At 36.7% G+C, this 20,331-nt stretch overlaps 1 protein-coding gene across 5 annotated transcripts in view; it reads left to right on the top strand.

Moving 5' to 3' along the window:
* Positions 1-20,331, top strand: part of FKTN (fukutin) — a 73,927-nt gene that overhangs the window by 23,571 nt on the left and 30,025 nt on the right. For all 5 annotated transcript variants that reach the window (XM_087869498.1, XM_045780382.2, XM_087869497.1 and 2 more), the window contains exons 4-8: positions 2,305-2,508; positions 8,606-8,883; positions 9,554-9,686; positions 16,630-16,759; positions 19,299-19,432. In XM_087869498.1, coding sequence (XP_087725624.1) covers positions 2,305-2,508; positions 8,606-8,883; positions 9,554-9,686; positions 16,630-16,759; positions 19,299-19,432 — 879 coding nt within the window. The remainder of the gene's footprint in view (positions 1-2,304; positions 2,509-8,605; positions 8,884-9,553; positions 9,687-16,629; positions 16,760-19,298; positions 19,433-20,331) is intronic.

Here is a 20,331-nt window from a genome sequence, read left to right as displayed (position 1 = left end):
AGGAAGTATCCTATTCCTGGTTTGCTGAGAGGTTTTAATCATGACTAGGTATTGAATTTTTTTCTATAATTTTTTTTTTTTAAAGATTTTATTTATTTATTCGACAGAGATAGAGACAGCCAGCGAGAGAGGGAACACAAGCAGGGGGAGTGGGAGAGGAAGAAGCAGGCTCATAGCAGAAGGGCCTGATGTGGGGCTCGATCCCAGATCGCTGGGATCACGCCCTGAGCCGAAGGCAGACGCTTAACCGCTGTGCCACCCAGGCGCCCCTTTTTTCTATAATTTTTATTTTGTTATATTAGTCACCATACAGTACATCCCCAGTTTTTGATGCAATGTTCCATGATTCATTATTTGCATATAACACCCAGTGCACCATGCAATATGTGCCCTCCTTAATACCCATCACCGGCCTATCCCAATCTGCGCCCGCACCCCGCCCCCCCCCCCCCCCCCGCCTCCCAGACTCTCAGTTTGAATTTTGTCAAATACTTCTTCTGTATTGAAATTATCATTGGGTTTTCCCCCTTTATTCTGTTGATATGGTGAATTTCATTGATTGATTTTCAAATGCTAAACTAACCTTTCATTTCTGGGATAAACCCAGGTCAGGATGTTTACTCTTTTTTTGGTCTTTTTTTTTTTTTAAGCTACTGGAATTGATTTTCTAGTATCTTGTTAAGTATTACTGCATCTATTTGCATGTGAGATAGTGGTTTACAATTTTCTTTTTTTGTAATATTTTTGTCAGGTTTTGGTATTAGGATTACCCTGGTCTCATACAATGAGTTAGGAAAGATTCTCCCTGTTCATTTTTCTGAAAAAGTTTTTGTAGAATCGGTATTATTCCTTAAATCTTTGATAGAATTTACCTGTGCACCATCTGAGTCTGGAGTTTTTTCTTGTTGTTGCTATTGTTTTGATGGCAGAGTTTTTATATATAACAAATATATATATGTATAACAATACATATGAATATATAGCAAATATATATATGAATATATAACACACATATATAAATTCAATTTTGTTAATAGGTACAGTGCAATTCAGATTTTCCATTTCATCTTGTGACTATTTGTTAATAGTGTTTTTAAAGAAGTTTGTCCATTTTATCTAAGTTATTGAATCTTTTAGCATGAAGTTATCTTTCTAACTTTTTACTTAGTTGTTTCACCCACTAAGAGATAATAAACTCCTCTAGAGCAGAGATTATTGTAGTCTTGGTATTTGCTTACTCAGCACTGAAAGCAAATGGTAAGAGACTTATTACTAGCTTTATCTCATTTTTTAATTTGAATTCAATGTAGTTAACATTAGTTTTGGGGGTAGAATTTAGTGATTCATCAGTTGCATATAACGCCCAGTGCTCATTACATCAAATGCCCTCCTTAATTCCCATTACCCAATTACCCAATCCCCCCACCCACAGGCCCTCCAGCAACCCTCAGTTTGTTCCCTATAGTTAAGAGTCTCTTATGGTCATTTTTTTCTATCCTTAAAATTCTTAATATCCTTGTTTATTTATTATCTTGTATATGTTTTTACATATTTCTTCAGATTTTGTGAATATGAGTTTACCCTTAATTCTATGAGGCACCTTTTTGATGGCATACGTTCCTATGATATTATTACTTTCATTAAAGTATGCTTTTAAGCAGTGATGTATACTAGTTATACTATTTATCTTTGCTGCTCTTTGGTGTTACTTACTCTTGAGTGTGATTATTGTGTTTCTATTTTAATTTTGAAATCTATTTTTTCAATAGAGGACTCTACTTACTGCCCCAAAGAATTATATTTTAAAATACTACATTATTATTAGAAAATCAGACTGTATATGGGAATAGTCTAGCAGGCAATATATTTTAGTTTTAATCTTTTGCTTAGAAACATTATTAAGCAGTATTATAAACATGAAAAAAGTGGCACATACAATTAATTTTTGATTTTGAAAAGACTGACATGACCGATTTTTAAAAACTGACAGATCTGGTATTTCCTCTCCCACTTTGGCTCAAAAAGGTTTAGCTAATACCAAGGGAATAATCTGTAAGCCCAACGTTTTCATCTCAGATAGGACTTCCTCTATGAAGATTTTGTTATTCTACTGATGTATAGTTAATTAGTAGCTTACTATTCTCTATATGTTGCAAATATTTTACTATAGCATATTTTACCTTGTATTGTAAATATACTGAGTGAAAACTATATATTCTTATAAAATTAATGAATAAAAATTTAATAAGGTAGATTGTTGTATCGGTTTAGAAGAATTAAGGGACTTTTTTTCCTTTCAAACAGCGTGCAGTTAAAAAATTTATTATGCTAACATCCAGCCAAAATGTACCAGTGTTCCTTATTGATCCTTTGATTCTGGAATTGATTAATAAAGATTTTGAACAACTCAAGAATACTTCTCATGGCTCCACTTCAGAGTGCAAGTTTTTCTGTGTTCGGAGAGACTTTACTACGTTTGCACTGAGGTATCACCTTTGGAAGAATGAGGTAAGATGATTTGCTTTCAGATAACAGAATGTGTCTTTTACAAAATAGTGTGGGATTAAACCAGTTTAAAAGTAAAACATTTCAAAAATCTTTAAAGCTTTTTGTAAATTGTATTGGGAATATTTTCAGCAGTAAGTTAACAGAAGACACTTAATGGCTTAAGCAGATAGGGGACTTATTTTTCTTGTGTAACAAGAGGTTAAAAGATTGGTGCTGTTGGTATTAGTTCAGCTGCCCACTGGTGTCAGGGCTGGCATCCCTGAAGTTCTTTCTTCATTTTTCTCATCATTACAAGATAGCTGTCATAGTTCCCACGCATCACATCCATGTTTAAGGCAGGAAGATGAAAGGAAGGGATGATGACACTATTCATCCTTTGAAGCAAAAATTTTTCTTGAAAGCTCTGATAAACTGCTTATAACTCACTGTCCAGAGCTTGACTCATCTTGTTGTAAAGGGAGCTAAAAAGACAGGTATTTAGAATTTCCATCAGTGTGGGCAGGCAAGTAGGAAGGGATTTGGTGATGAATATTCAGTATCTGCCCCATAAGGTATCTAAGGGCAATATCACTAGTCTATAGCACTACTCTTTCCATTGTGTAAGTGTGCAGTACTTGTTTGATACTCAAATGGAGTGCTGCTTAAGTGTATCCAAAAATTCAAATTTATATTTCCATCCTGTTTAATGGTTACAAGCAAAAGTTGACCAAACATGCCAAAAATTTGCTCACTTCTTTATTTGGAATACCTCTAATTACCCAATTTCACTAATTTTTCATTCTGAGGAGTTATTCAAATAAGAGTGAGAAAATTAGCCTCAGGTTAAATGAACTTAAGTAGTCAGTCAGCCACTCATGATAGATGTGCCCCAGCTCTGCAGTGGGGTTTGTTTTAGTTTTGTTGACCCCTGAGAGGTAAGCTTATACTCCAGGGTGATGATGGGAAGGCAGTATAAGCAGCACGTTTCCTTGATTGCCCTCGGCTCTTACACAGAGCCTCAAGAGACTGAGATTTGACATTTTCCTGGCTTACAGCTCTTTACAGGCAGTGATGCAAGTGATGGGACAGACGAAGTGTACGTATAAGTACATGGGTTTTGTTGGCATATTTTTTTCTTTCTTCCCGATTTTATATTAAAATATTTAAACTTTGGAGAAGTTAGGATATGGTATTTTAAATTTAATTTTTATATTTTTAATTAAAATAATACCAATCCTAAGTTTGAAAAGTCAGATACTAATGCAGAACTCATAAGGGAAAAGAGCAGTATCTGCTTCTTTCCTCATCCCTTATTTCTACTCCCAGAGTCAACCACTCTCAACTCTTTCTACCTTGTTTATCTTCTCATTTATAAATGAGATGTTTCCACTTCTATTTTTTAATATTTCTTATTTAGTGTGTAAATTATGAGATTCAGCTCATATCTATTTTGTCTTCATATATACACACACTCTTTTCTCCCATCATCATCCTAAAATGACTACATCACATTTTGTAGTTAAATCAATAGTGTTAACCTTATGGATATGTAATCACATGGATGCTACCTAATTTAATCTCATATTCCTTTTCTTATGCAACTCTTTTTTCTCCTTTTCTGTTTGCTGATTTTCTATGTGTTTATTAATAATCTATGTATAAATTCTGTAACAGAAGCATAAAACTGTCAGTAGGCTCTAACACATCAGGTAATCTCTCAGTTCTATTTTCTTGCCCTTGGAGATGTTCCTTCTAGAACTTTTGGTCTTCTTGCCTTAATACAGACTTATCGTTGTGCAGATATTTTTCTGTAACTCCCCTTCACAATATTTTAGGAATTCCCTTCTGAGAAAGGGTGAATGGGAGATTGAAACCTTGCATATCTGAAAATGTTTCTTTTTTCCTGCATGTTTGATTTCTAATTTGACTTATATAATAGTTAGCTTCTACTGTGTAACAAATCACCCTAAAATTTAGTGGCCTAAACGACAACCGTTTGTGTAGCTCATGATTCTCTGACAGTGATTTGGGTTGCATTTAGCTGGGCAATTCTTCTGATCTCAGCTAAGCTCAGTTTCCAGTCAGTTAGGCAGCTCTGCTTCCTCAGGATGGCTGGCTGTCAAATGGGGCAGTGGGGGTGCCTGGGCCAACGTGTCTTTCATCATCCAGGCTAGTGAGAAAGCAAAAACATGAAGGGTTTCTTGACATTGTTAAAATATTAAGATTTTTTAACCATGAGCATAAATACAGCTCCCTTCATTCAGGTGTCCTTTGATGAGCTTTAATAGAATATTGTAATTTTTCTAACAGATTTTGCACATTTTAAAAAAGATTTTATTTATTTATTTAGAGAGGTCACAAGTGGGGAGAGGGGCAGAGGGAGAGGGAGAGGGAGAGCATCTCAAGGAGACTCTGCACTGAGTGTGGAGCCCAGTGCGGACTCAATCCCACAACCCTAAGATCATGACCTGAGCTGAAATCAAGAGTCGGACGCTCGACCAACTGAGCCACCCAGGTGCTCCATATTTTGCACATTTTTGATAAGATTTATTCCTTGCTGCCTTACAGTTTGTGTGTGCGTGTGTGTGTGTGTGTGTGTGTGTGTGTGTGTGTGTGTAGTGGGGGCAGTGGATAATGTGGATATTTTTCCTCTTCCTTGTCCAATTCATTGTTACAGGTAATGAGAATGCTGTTGATTTTTGTGTATTGATCCCATTTCCCAGCTACTGTTCTGAACTCTGCACTGTATAAACTCCAAAGTTCCTTCCTCCCATTCTCCTTTCCTTGCTCCCATCCCTCCTCTCTTTCTTTTTCTCTTTCTTTAAATGTAAATGGTTGTATTTTCTGCACAAAAAGACATTTTAGTTTCTTCCTTTCTAACCCTTAAACCTAATTTCTTTTTCTTGTATTATTGATTTAGGTAGAACTCCCCCTCCCCCAGGATAGCATTAAATAAAAGTGGTCTTTCTTTCTGAAAGAAAGAATATTTTATTACTTGGATGTTGAACTTCCAGAATTGATTCTCTCATTTTCTTGTCTTTGCTCTATGATTTTCCATCTCTTTTTTCTAACTGTTCTACTTTTAGACAAAATCTTTAACAATGCCATTGATTTTCTTCATATTCTAGCTCAAAATTTTTATATTTTTCTAAAAGTTTTGTATACTCTTTCTTATAATAGGATTCTTGTTTCATGGGTGCAGTTTTGTCTTTTTCACTCTGTAGATTTTCATGTTTTGGGGGTTTTGTTTAGTTGTTTGCTTCCTGCTGCGTTTTGTTTTTCTAAATCCCTTCATTTTGGGTGTTTATTTTTTGTTATGCTTCTTTATTTTATTTGGTTTTATGATACAGGCTTTCTACAGTGTTTGTTGATCTTTGTTCATATTTAAGAATGAGGCATTGAAAACCAATTGGAAGCGTTTTGTTATGACCTTGCTTCATAAACTGGTGATTTTCACCGTAGTGTAATAAGGCTATACCAGCTTTTTCACCAGCTCCTAAATGTCAGTATTTGTAGACCATTCCTACTGTTTTGTTGGATTTCCTCATAGAAAAAAGACTACAAAGCTTGTATACCTTTTCTATAAAGAGTCTTTTATTCCTTTATTTTCCCAAAATGAAGTTTATAGAAGTTATAACCTGCCTACATACATAATTCCCCAAGTCCGTATGATGTATTAACTATAATATAAATTAGAAATAAAAGGAAATGTGTATTTCAGCATGTAAATGTTCGGTCATGACTACACTGGAAAACATAATGAAGTAATTCAGATGGTTTCACTTTTCAGTGAATCATTAAATATGATTAGCTTCAATGTAGACTCATTATGAATGATATTGTTAGTAATGTGGTTTTTTAAAATAGTGAACAAGTTTGCAACAACAGAAAAGTAAAATTGTCTCTCCTTTAACATAGCTATTGTAATCCTGGGAAATAGAGGCTCAGGTCATTATGAACAAGTTTTTCACTGCAGGACTATCTGATAGAACATTTGAAATTATTCAGGACATGGGGCAGATTTTCATATTTTGGATTGTAGAATGTCTAGTATTCCTCTCCTGAGCCTCTAAATGCCAGTTGTGTCTTCCTCAGTCATTATGATAATTTAAAATATGCCACAAATTATTTTAAAGATTTTATTTATTTGAGAGAGAGAGAGAGAGCATGAGCAGGGGGAGGGGCAGAGGGAGAGGGAAAAGCAGACTCCCCGCTGAGCAGGGAACCCGCCACGGGCTCCATCCCAGGACCCTGGGATGACCTGAGTTGAAGGCAGATGCTTAAGCAGCTGAGCCACCCAGACACCCCTGCCCACAAATTATTTAAATGTCTCTTGGACACAGTACCACTTGCCTTGAAAACCAGTACTTTAGAAGAAAGAGAATGTGCCACAATTGGCAAAAACCAATATGACCATAGTTGGTGGAAGAAGCAAAAAGTCAGAAGGGGGAAACCATGAAAGATTTTATGAAGATTGTAAGGCCAGGCCTAGAAGTATTATATGGTATTTCTTCCACATTCCTTTGACCAGGACACAGTTTAGCTCTATATCCATAAAGGAGAAGACAATTGTTACTGCTAGGTTAGCGTTTTCTACCAGAATTAACACTTTCTCTCATATAACAGTATAAACAACATAACAACAAATATCAATTGAGCACCTGCTGGGTACTAGTCACTCTGCTAATTCCTATGGTTGAGGAACTTGAAGTTTATTGATGGAGTTTAAACAAACTATTAAAAAGCAGTATAATCAATACTATGATAGAGGTCTGTGTCTGTAATGACAGCATGAATGAGGATACAGCTAATCTGAATGACAACATTCAAAAGCAGTAAGTGATGTGAATAAAGTATTCTTGAAGAATGTTTATGAATGCTTTGGCTTTTAAGGCAAACTTACAGGCACAGCTCCATAATTTAATAACATCAAAGTCTGATATTACCACTTAGAGCTTTGTTTTCCTTAACTGTAGACTAGGTATAATAATATTTTCCTTGCTGACCTCAAATAGTTTCTGGGGGCATCAGATGAGATAATGAATGTGAATGAGCTTCATATACATTATATAAATATAGACTAGAGAAGGTAGTATTAAGAATGGAAAGAACCGTGAGGCGCCTGGGTGGCTCAGTTGGTTAAGCATCTGCCTTCAGCTCAGGTCAGGATCCCAGGTCTTGGGATCGAGCCTGGCATCTGGCTCCAGAGCCTGCTTCTCTCCCTGCCCCTCCCCCTGCTTGTGAGCTCTCTCTCAAATAAATAAAATCTTAAAAAAAAAAAAAAAAAGAATGAAAAGAACCTTAGATTTGGTTGGATAAGACCTAAATGTTGGTGGTGGCTTTGCCTCTTAATAGTTTTGGTTTTTTAGACTTCCATGAGTCTGTTTTTTAATCTAGCATACCTGTGCAACTTATTTTATAAGATAGATGTCGTGTAACTACAATAACACTTATAAAATTTCTTGGAAATCATAGTTGTATTAAAATCTTGGGTGTTCTCAATAATTAATACTGTTTAATCATCCACAGCACTGGTTGTTGATATTAGAAGTAAAAATCTACCATATGGATTAATCTTGTTACATGAGATTTATACTGTAACTAATGATGTTGGAAAATGCACATTTTATAGTATGACTCAGTTTATTTCTAATGATTTGCATTATGATGGACTTCTAATGAAGTAGCAGTTTAAGGTGCTGGGATATAAACTATGAGATGAAAGTACTACTCTTTTGAAGCAACTTTTGAAGAGAGATTAATGGAAGTTAAATTGAAAATTACGAGTTTTAAGTGTTATCCTTATATTAACATTTACTTCATAGATACTAACCAGAGAACACTAACATGAGCATTCTCTTTCCAAGGAAGAAATTGATATTAATTTGCGCTAAGGGAGTCTTTGAACATGTCTGCCAAACTACGTAGTTTCCCTTTTTGGTATTCTCCTTTATTCTCCCACCACCACCTTCCGCCTTGCCACCCTTAGTTTGAAATCTTTGGCCAAAGAGCAGACTAGAAAAAAATATGTATGGCTTAATTTGGTGTAAGAATCACTTTAGTTTTGCTGCCAGTATTTGGTTTTAAATATTTAAGCTTGATGTTTCTTTGGTTTTAGGAAGGCTGGTTTCGGATAGCTGAAAATATGGGATTTCAGTGCCTTAAGATTGAGAGCAAAGATCCCCGGCTAGATGGGATAGACTCACTTTCTGGAACTGAAATTCCGCTGCACTACATCTGCAGATTGGCCAATCATGCCATCCACTTGGTGGTCTTTCATGAGAGGAGTGGCAACTACCTCTGGCATGGCCATTTACGGCTCAAAGGACACATGGACAGGAAATTTGTTCCTTTTCGAAAATTACGGTTTGGTCGTTATCCTGGAGCTTTCGACAGGTAAATTCAGGATCTAAAGAGGAGTTCTGAAACCTCTATTGTCCAGTCATGACTTCTTTCTCTTTGTTTACATTTAGTAATTAAATCTAATATGTAGTTCACACAAATCAGTTTTGAAATGTAAATATTCAACAGGAAGAAATTCATGGACAGGTGCGCCAGGAAATATATATAAGAATGTTGATAACAACACTGTTCTCAATGCCCCCAAACATTGTATATTCACACAATGAAATAGTGTACTGCTTAATACAGGAAATGAATGAATTAGTGCTCTGTGTAACAATGTAGATGAATCCTACAATCTTGAGTGACAGGAGCAAGACATAAAATAATACAGCTCTTGATTATATTTATAAAAAGTGCAAGTACAGGAGAAAGTATGTTCATGGATATATGCTTACATAGTAAAAGTGGTCAAAAGGTACAGACTTCCAGTTATAAGATAAATAAGTTCTGGGGATGTAATGTACAGTGTGGTGACTATAGCTAACAGTGCTGTATTATATATTTGAAAGTTGCTGAGAGAGTAGATCTTGAAAAGTGATCTCAGAGGTAACTGAGGAAAATATGCTTGATGTTTAGCTATTTTACTTATCTTGTATATTTTGAAGAGGCTGCCAGTTTTCTGGGTTAAGTCCTTGTGATAAATCTTAACTTTTTTTTTCAGGCCAGAGTTGCAACAAATTACTGTTGATGGACTAGAAGTTTTCATCCCAAAAGATCCAGTGCACTTTCTAGAAGAAATACCACACTCTAGGTTTATTGAGTGTAGGTATAAAGAAGCTCGAGCATTCTTTCAGGTTAGAAATAATCAAATATTGTACTTTTTAAATTAAGGGAGATGTATTTATTTTTAATATTTCTGGGGAGGGGTAGGAAATGAAGGGACTTACAAAAAATTGGTAAGAAAACCTCTTTTTTGATTCATCCATTTTCTTCTAGATTGTTTTATTTTAACTTTTTAAAAAGTAGATTAGTAGATTAAAGATTTATTTATTTATTTTTGAGAGAGAGAGAGCGTGCACGTGCCAAGAGCAAGGAGAGGTGCAGAGGGGAGTCCCATGTGGGACCTGATCCCAAGACCCCAGGATCATGACCTGAGCTGAAGGCAGGTGCTTCACCAACTGAGCCACCAGGGTACCGTAAAGTAGATTAAACATCAACCTTAAGAAATTATTTCTTCCCTAGTTGAATGGTGTGATGTTTATGGAGACCTTGTTTTATTTGGATAGACTTTTGGTAGGTTTAGCACTGGCCTGTGCTTTCAGTTAGGATACCCCATACACTTTATCAAAGGTGGTGTGTTCTTGAAGCACCCCAGTTAGGATGAAGCCACTGTAGAAGATAGACCATGTAGATTTGGAAAAGATTTCAGTTTTTCTCAGAGGGTTGGCAATGACTATGAATTCTTTGTGTTTATGAAGGTTTTTAAAAGTAAATGCTACACAGAGACCAGTGCTTTTTGAACTTTACTTTATTCTGCTGCTGTAGCTTTCAATTCAATTTTTTATCGAAAGCCTGTTTCCCAGGAACTCTGCTGACCCTGAGGATGGAAAGATGATTTTGAGAGACATGAAAGTTCAGCTCTAAGATATGATTTGAAACAGAAATACAGTGAAACCGGTTAGATTTATTGTGGGGTTTTTGTACCCTAATCCTTCCACTTGCCCTTTATTTTCTGGGATTCCCTTCCAAGAAAGCTGTAGACACATGGACAGGAATGGAATGAGGGAATGAAGTACCAACTGTATTATCACTGGCCAAGTGCCTGACACCCGCAAATGCAAGGTTTTTCTGGTAGCCTGTGTTATTCCCCTGGGCCGAGGCCTGCCAGCCTTCCTGGTGGGTCTTCCCAGGCTAGTCCCCTTAAATCTGTAATTGTGGAGCTGTGTAACATACCCAGTCAGTCTCATGGATGAAAAGGTGGCAAACTGCGTCTGTGAATGGGCGTACTCTCACAGGCAAGCACTGATCATCCTTTATCACGTAGTAAGTAACAAAACGCAGAGGAGATGCAGCCTGGTGCTTGGACTTGACCGCTCACTCTTCTGGCCTTACGGGAGTTTGTTCTGGTTGCCACCTCTGTCAGACCTCTTATCACGGTGAATTGTGAATGTATGTCTTGTCCCCATACTAGATGATGTGAACTTATCTCACTTTATTCACCTCTGTAGCCCCAGTATCTAGGACAGCATCTGCCACAAAGAAAAGATCCTAGAATTATGGAAAAATATATGGAGAGTAAGGTGCTCATCTGAATCAAAAGATTTTTTAAAGACACTTATTAGGACTACTCCATTACCTAGCAAGCATTTGCCCAGACTTATTTTGTTGATCTTTGTGAGAAAGCAGTATAAAGTATAAAATGCTTCAAAATATTGATACATCGTTAGGTTAGTATCAAATTTTTTAATTACGTATTTTCATTCTTTTGAATTCATCAAGCACTCAATCAGAATTTGAGTAAAGGATATGGATGACAGATGCTCAGAGGGCTTATCATATATAGCCTCATAGTTTTGATGTTTAAAGTACCATCACACTGAGGACAGGACTGTAATCCTGTCTGGAGGTTTATATTCATCGTAGGATCATGTGTGTCCTTCACTTGCAGCAAGGTATACTTGTGATTTCTAATCTGCTTTTCTCTTTCGCTGTTGTATTGGTATCACTGCTGTAGGGTGCCTAATTAGGTTGGTAACTCTTTATTCTTATTCTCTTAAATGTGTCATTCTTCATTTAAAAGTACCAGGGGGGTCAGTTTTCAAATTAAAGTGCATACATAACTTTGAACACTTGATGGCGCCAAACAATCTTAAATATAATGCCTGGTGTAAAATAAGCAATGAACTAATCTAATAGAGCTCATAAAACAACCTTCTAACTTTCTATTTCTAATAATATTTTTTTGGAAACATTCTCAAACTTTCAGGAAAGTTATAAATAAAATGCAAATAATTTTTTCCTGAACCATTTGGCAGTAAGTTGTTGACTGTATACCCCACAACCTCAAATAATTTAGTATTTTCCCAAAACAAGAACATTGTCCTACATTGTCTTAATAAAAAAATCAGGAAGTTAACACATAGATTATCACCATTTAATCCCCATTCAAGTTTGCTAATTGCCCCAATAATGGCCTTTATAATAAAAGGATCCAGCTGAGTAAAATATGATAAAAGGATTTAGAATCACATGTTGTATTTAATTTCTTTTTCCCTCTCTTTTTAAAAAGATTTTATTTATTTTAGGGAGAGATAAAGACTGTGAGTGGGGGAAGGGGTAAAGGGAGAGGGAGGAAGAGAAGCCCAAGCAGACACTGCACTCAGCGTGGAGCCCAACCCAGCTCTTGATCTCACAACCCTGAGATCATGACCTGAGCCGAAATCAAGAGTCAGTCGCTTAAACAACTGAGCCACCCAGGCACCCCTGTATTTAATTTTTCTCTCTTTGATTCCTTCCAGTCTGGAATGATTTCATAGTCCTTTTTTTAACTTTTATGACTTTGATGCTTTTGAAGATTACAGGCCAGATATTTTGTAAATTGTCCCTTGTTTGAGGTTTGTCTGGTTTTTCCTCATGTTAGATTCAGGTAATACACCTGTAGTAGGAATAATACAGATGTGATTCTGTGCTCTTCTCATTACATCCTATCAGGTGCTGCATGGCTGTGATTTGTCCCATTGCTGGTGATATTCACATTGATCACTTGATTAAAGTGGTATCTCTAGCTTCACCCCTGTGAATTTTCTGTTTTTTCCTTTGTAACTAATAGAAATTTGGTATGAATTTTTTTAAAGGTTTATTTATTTGAGAGAGAGAGAGTATGCACGAGGGGGGGGGCAGAGGGAGAGAGAGAATCCCAAGCAGACTCCCTGCTGAGCACAGAGCCCGTTGTGGGGCTTGATCCCATGAGCCATGAGATCATGACCTGAGCTGAAATCAGTCAGAAGCTCAACCGACTGAGCCACCCAGGCTCCCCAAAGGTACCTTACAACCAGGTAAATACTGTCAGTATCCCAAGGCGCCTGGGTAGCCCAGTCGGTGAAGTGTCGGACTCTTGATTTCGGCTCAGGTCATGATCTCAGGGTCATGAGATTGGGCCCCACATCAGGCTGTGCACTGGGCATGGGGCCTGCTTAAGATTCTTTCTCTCCCTCTGGCCCTCGTCTCCCCACCACTACTGTGTGTACGCTCTCTCTCTTAAAAAATAATTGTCAATATCCTTATCTTTCAATTTATTTGTTTACATCAGTATGAATTCATGGTTTCCTGTTTTATTCAATAGGTTATAGTCCATTATTTTCTTTTTTAAAATTAATTAATTCATATTTTTTTAAGTAATCTACATACCAAACGTGGGGCTTGAACTCACAACCCAGAGATCAAGAGTCACATGCCCTTCTGACTAAGCCAGCCAGACGCCCCCCCCTTATTTTCATTATTTACTCTGATCCTCAAATTGTTCCCTATTTGGCCAGTGGGAACCTCTTCATGATGTCTTCTGTGTCTTTTTGACATGTCTTCATCATTTTTTTAGTACTTTTTTTTTTGTTCTTTGGAACAAGATGCTCTAGGTTCATCTTGTAATTTCTCTGTGACAATACTGGAATCAGCCATTTCTCTAAGTCCTGGTTCCTTTTAAAAGCCAAGGTTTGGATGCCAGGTGTGCTCATTGCTACTTGGGTTTTGTTGCACACAAGCCTTCTCAGTGACTCTGTGTGTGTGTGTGTGTGTGTGTGTGTGTGTGTGTGTGTGTGTATCTGTGTTTTTATATCCGTCTATCTATATCTGTCTTATCTATCAGTGATGGGGAGGTTTATTTCTATATCTGTCTATCAGTTCCATAAATTCACATTGATAAGCCAGTCCAACTAATTTATTTCCTTGTTTGTGACTCCCTTCTCAAACAGTGAGAAACTTGACTCCTGTTATTTTTAATATATTTGCTTATTTTTTCAATCTCCTGTCATTGCTTCTATCTCCTCTCCCACGTGGTTGATGTCCTCACCCTGCTTGAATGTTGCTCGTCTCCCCCTGGGCTGCCCCCATCTATGGACACACTTCTCAAACTGAACATGGAGCGGGTGTTCCCTCCATGTGGATTCCCTCATCACTTGCTCAGGCTCTGATACCCGTACCAGGCCATGCATGTGCATTTTCTTGCTCTGCCTTACCTAATAGTTCTAGTATTGAATAGTTTAAGAAGGGAGGAGGAGGAGAACAGGAAATGCTCTCTTGACTTACTTTATTTACTTTTATTTTCTCAATCTACCAAGAAGTTTGGAAGTAGGATAATATACATTTTCTTGAACTTGATTTTGTTTTGAGTAACCATCAAAAAATAATTAATGAATTCAGTCCAGTCTGTTGAGTTCCAGTGAAAAATCAGAGGGAAATATGGAGCTATCTGGACACCTGGCCTAGGGTTGTCTACAAAGCTATTATTATCCTCCTTCTACTAATTTTTTTCTGAGACTTTGGACAAATTCCTAAGTCTTAATTTCCTCATCTATAAAACGAGTGGGTACCTTCTGTCACGTTATTTTCAGTCTATATTTTGGGGGAAGCCTGGGAAAAGGTTACCTGAATAGCAAAGATCCAATGGACATGATGTTTAAATTAGGATTTTGCCTTTTTCTAGAGGTGTGGTAAGCCCAAGATTGATATAAGACATTTTTAAGTAGAAATAAATACGCATACTACAATTTTAAAAGTCCCTAACAGATGCAAAAGGTTTATAGTTGTATACACTTTAATACGTATGGGGTAAATTCTAAGAAATGGAATTTCTGGGAGTGTCATGCTAGGAAAGGTATGTCAGAAGTGAGAGTATGTCCATATAGGGGCAGCCTCAGTAGGACATAACTATCAGAGTAATGCTTTTATCAAGCACAGAATTTTCATGTCTGTTACTTAATTTGACCCTTTCAGTCACTCTTTGAAAGAAGGCAAGTATTTGCCTTTCACAAATAAAAAAATTGAGGTTTCAGTGTGCTACACAGTCATTATTGGCTGAGCATAGACTAAGTCCTGCACCTCCAGTGTTTTCCACCACACCAAGGATAAGAACATGTGCCTCCCATTCCAGTCATGTGTTCTAAGAGAAGCCATGGCTCTGAGAATGTTTTCATCTTGAAGGGATCCTGTACAATTTGTATGTTGTAGTGAAGGCAGCTTATCTTCTGGGAGCCCACTTTCTTCCTAGGGTTACTTTTTTCTTAGGATCCTCAGAGTCCCTCCAGCAACTATATTTTCTCCTGCTATATTGTAAAAGAATGACAGGGTATTATAGGATATGCTAGGCAGGGGCTAGTGCAGGAGGGGCTTAGTCATTTATTCATTTACCCATTTACCACTATGTGATCCTCACATATTACGTCGTCAGGCACCATTCTGACTTCGTACATACAGTGTTGGGGAGGTTTAGTACATGCCCTCTCGGAACCGTCTTGACAGCCTAGTGGAGGAAATGTAAGTAGAACCAACAATGTGAATAAAAATAAGAATTATAGTGAAAGTGTATACAAGTAGTAACTATTATAAACTCATTGGACAGATTCTTTCATTTGCCTTTGTCTGTATCTAGGACAAATATTATTCTTTGCTCCCCAAATGTTGAACAAAAGGGTAGCACTGGGAGGATAAATACATCTTCCTAGGAAAATTAAGGAATGTTTGTCAAAAGGTAGAACTGAGACCTGAAAGATTTTGTTAGTCAAGAGCACTTCAGATAAAGGAAACATGTATAAAGGCACAGAGGCTTGAAAAGTTGTGGTATATTTGGGGAGTTAGAAGTTATTGCTATATTATGAAGTGTGAGGAGGGTGGCGACGAGGCTGGACCAGTAGTCAGGGACCGGAACACAAACGTCCTTGTCTGCTATGCGAAGATGTTTAGATTTTGACCCATAGGTAGTGACCCGTCGCTGAAGAATTTATAGTGTTTTCCTCAGTCTAGAATACCCTAAAAATGAAGAAAATTAGAAAAGCATGACTACATATATGATAATGATAATATTTGTATAGGATTTCATAATTTATGAAGCATTTTTCTGTCATCCATTGTCTCATTCAATCTTCACAGCAGTCCTGCAAAGTGTAATTATTACGCTTTAGTGACTGATGAGGACACCGTATCTAGGAGGGGTTTGTTCTCTCATTCTCTCACTCATTCAGCAGATGTTCAGGTGCTGCTCTGGGCACTGGAGATAAAGTGATAAAATGAAGCTACTCTCCTCATGGAGCTTGTGTTCTTCTGAGGTGATATGCCCAGCATCACAGCTAGAAAGAAGCAGGGCTAAACATGAACACAGATAATCTGAATCAAAATCCTGGCTCTTTCTATTATACTCTGTAGTCTCTAAAGACCCATTGAATCAGTGAATCATGAAAATGTCACTAAGTGCATTTTGTTCAGATATGCTTATAGCTCTCAGAATTAGTCTTCTTATCTCCTAACTGCCCAATCTGCTAAATTGTAATGTGAAGGGAGTTGGTAAAAGTGTAAGTCTCCTCCTTTGGGAATTCTGGTTATACTCCTTCCCCTTTAACTTGTCTTTTCTAGAATCTGCCCCTGTAGTCTTATAAATGTGCAACTAACAAGGAACTCTGAAACTTGATTTTTTTGTAATAGAAAAATACATAATATGGGGTTAATATTCAAATTTAATTTAGATGTCACAGAAATATTTCTGGCAATTTAGAAATGGTTGTAATAGCTGACTATTTGTTATATCTGTAGCAGTACCTTGATGATAACACTGTGGAAGCTATGGCCTTTCGGAAGAATGCAAAGGAATTATTGCAACTGGCAGCCAAAACATTAAAGAAATTGGGAGTACGGTTCTGGCTGAGCAGCGGAACTTGTCTAGGTAAAATTCTTGTTGCTTTACATTTGTATTTTTGTCATTTCATCCTCTTTGGCTTTAGGGATGACTGCTTGAGATGACAAAACATCAGTGATATTTGAAGTGTCATACTTATAGACAGAATAAATATAGTGCATGGAGCAGGAATTTATTGATTTCTTTAAATAAATTAATTTCAGAAACATAAAAGAGTTAGTAAGGCTATGTTGTGTTTACCAAAAACTATAAGTCATGTATAAAATTTATATCAGAACATGTAGACTATATTTGATCTTCAGGCAGTCCTTGGATTAGCATTTTATTATTTCTATCCCAAAGGTTGTTCTGCCTTTGAAAACAAAAACAAAAACAAAAAAAACCTCTGTTCTATTTCTTTACTTACACACCACGCAAATGAGAGGAAGACTGAAGGGAGTGTAATAAGGTCTTCCCACAAGTCTTTTCCAGGTCACTGATACTCTCACTGGTTGGCCATCACTGCCTTACCACATTCCATTCATCCTGAGATGGGGAAATGTAGACTTTTCTAGAGTCCTTATGCAATTTGCTATTAGAATCAGAGAAAGATTTATGGATCTCGTTTCACTAAACATTAGATCGAACTTCTTGGAATTCTAAATTATTTAGAATCTAAATTCTGTTGTTTTTATTCCCTCTTGTTTATAACTATAGTTGGTCATAACTGTATTCTTGATTATAGCTTTATTTGTACAAAAATTAATTCTCCTGTTTTTATAGTGTTACCATATAATTTATTGTCTAATTCAAGAGACTTTTTAGAGTGAAAAGGAGTGCCACTAATAATTATGTTGGTATGACAGACGGAAACTGGGATATATGGTTATCCTATTTGTTAGGCTTTGTGGAAATTCATGTGGTTCTTCCCGTCGCGGAGCTTATAGCCAGAGCAAGCCAAGAAAAAAAGAATACGTCTCACACGTATATGTGATATATGCTTTAGGTTTAACTTTCTGAAGCAAGATTGTGTTATAAACTATGTCATCAGAAATACTTCTTGATTAGTTGTCATGATTTATTATGCATTTTTAGCCTCATGGTTTTCTTCATTTAAGAGCAAAATGAGGGAGTTAGATTAGATGATATTTAAAGAGCCTTTCTTTTTTTTTTTAAAGTAGGCTCCACACCCAGCGTGGAGCCCAACACAGGGCTCGAACTCACAACCCTGAGATCAAGACTTGAGCTGCTATCAAGAGTCAGATGCTTAACCGACTGAGCCACCAAGGCGCCCCAAGGAGCCTTCCATTTTTAATAGTTTATGATTCTCTGATAGATGTGGAGTGTGGATTTTTCTCAAGCTAGAGATGAGATGCCATCCTAGACTTCTAAAGATCTATGTTACAGTGAAATTAAAGTTTAGAATGCCAAATAGTGTTGCCCAATAGCAATGCCTATAAAGACAATCATAGACATTTATATACTTTCTGAATAATTTGGATGAAAGAATTAGAAGGATACTAGAGGAGACCTAAGGGCCCTTAGTAGTATTAAGGTATAGATTTTGGTTTTTTAGAGCAGTACTATAGCACCTAATTGAGAAATAGGTATATCGTAAATATACCTAGAAATATCTTTCGATATTGACAATGTGCTGAAAATTGAGGATGATACTGCTCTTTTGTATATGACCCATGAGGGTCACCTGGTGGTGCCATCGGTTAAGCAACCGACTCTTGGTTTCGGCTGATGTCGTGATCTCAGGATCCTGAGGTTGAGCCCTTCGCTGGGCTCCATGCTTAGCGGGGAGTTGCTTGAGTTTCTCTCTCCCTCTCCCTCCTCTTCTCCTCCCCCCACACTTCCACTTTCTCTCTCTCTAAAATAAATAAATCGTTATATGACGCATCAGACATGAGCTGTTCAGAGCTGTTAAGTTCTGCAAATTATTGCTCAGGAAAGGGATATTGGTTAAGCAAAATAATTAAATTATATTTTTTAGCACACCTTAAAGGCAGCCTTCATCATTAGAGGTTTATGATCAAACATTCTCAAAAGTAACTTAATTTTTTTAAATTAACATTATTTTTTAAAAAGATTTTATTTAGTTATTTGAGAGAGAGAGAGAATGCAGGGGAGGAGCAGAGAGCAGAGGGAGAGGGACAAGCAGACTCCTCATGGAGCATGGAACCTGACAGAGGGCTCGATACCACAGCTCTGAGATCACGACCTGACCTGAAATGCCCAACCGACTGAGCCACACAGGCGGCCTGGCTCAGTTAACATTATTAAAGCTAATAATTTATTTAGAAATTAAAATACATGAAAGTCTTTGAGGATGCTGAGTGCTCGGAGCAGTAAAAATGAAGGAAAGAAGGAAAGAAAAAAGAAAGAAAGGTTCTTCAACAGATGGCTTCTTATAACCACATATTTTAGTTTGGGATTTAATTTTTTAAAAATATTTTTGGTAAAGCACTGTAAATCTAATCTTGAGAAATAACATCCATCCTTACAAAGATCATACAATAGTGACTAATTTTTTTTCCAAACTTAAGTTTTTAAAAAGTTTTCTGGTTTCTTTTATTTTTAGGGTGGTATCGGCAATGCAACATTATTCCTTATAGTAAAGATGTCGACCTAGGAATTTTTATACAAGATTATAAATCTGATATTATTTCAGCATTTCAGGATGTAGGACTTCCACTCAAACACAAATTTGGGAAGGTCAGTAGTAAAAATCTGCGTTACTTCATAAGTAACATGTCTCAAAAGAAAAGTATATATTAAGCAACTCAGAGATGGTTAAGAATGTGACATGTGTATCACTCAGTATTGGCCAGGATGAGGTCAGCAGAAGCTTGTTATGTGACTTTTGCACTATTTAAGGAAAGTAGAAAATTTGGCTTTCTGTTGACAATGAGAAGGAGAAAATGATCTTGAACTCTTGCAGGTGAATTTATTGCCATATAAAATTATAACACAATTAGTATACCACATAATGTAAAATTAATACAATTATTGAGAATCTCATCTACCCTACCTGAAGTTATATTGTTTCTCATAAGTCACTTAATTTCGTATTCACTTAGGCATCCTGTCATTATCAACATGAAATGGTCCTTTGGTGGCTAAGAGTTAGAAATATAGAATCATTTCAGATAGTACTTGAATTTCTTATTTATTTCACATGTTCTGGGTCATCATAGCAATTTTCTCAGAGTTCAACTAGGAATAGGTCATCATGACTTACATGAAATCTCCTTTTAGACAATTTGATTTCTATGCCCTAAGCCCATGATTCCTTGCAAACATGTTACTCTTTTTTTTTTCCAAACAACATCTTACTTTTAATTTGGTTGTTCCCAGGTAGGTGTTGTCCTGGAAACCAAGTAGAAGTATGTTTAGTCACTGAAAAATTACCTTCTTTATCATAATTATTCTAGTTTTTTTAAAAAAATTAATAAAATATTTTCCAGAGATCAGAGTCAAAGCAGTAGAACTCTAGGCATGCAGCAAATGTTTACTCTACACTCACTTTCTGCCTGACACTGCACTCTGCACCTGGGACACAAAGATGAATAAGTTACAGTACTTATCCTTGAGGAGTTCACTGTCTAATTGGG

Source organism: Ursus americanus, chromosome 18 (genome assembly GCF_024610735.1).
Source record: "Ursus americanus isolate L20-20 chromosome 18, mUrsAme1.1.p, whole genome shotgun sequence".
Lineage (NCBI taxonomy): Eukaryota > Metazoa > Chordata > Mammalia > Carnivora > Ursidae > Ursus > Ursus americanus.
This window is presented reverse-complemented; position numbering and strand designations above follow the sequence as displayed.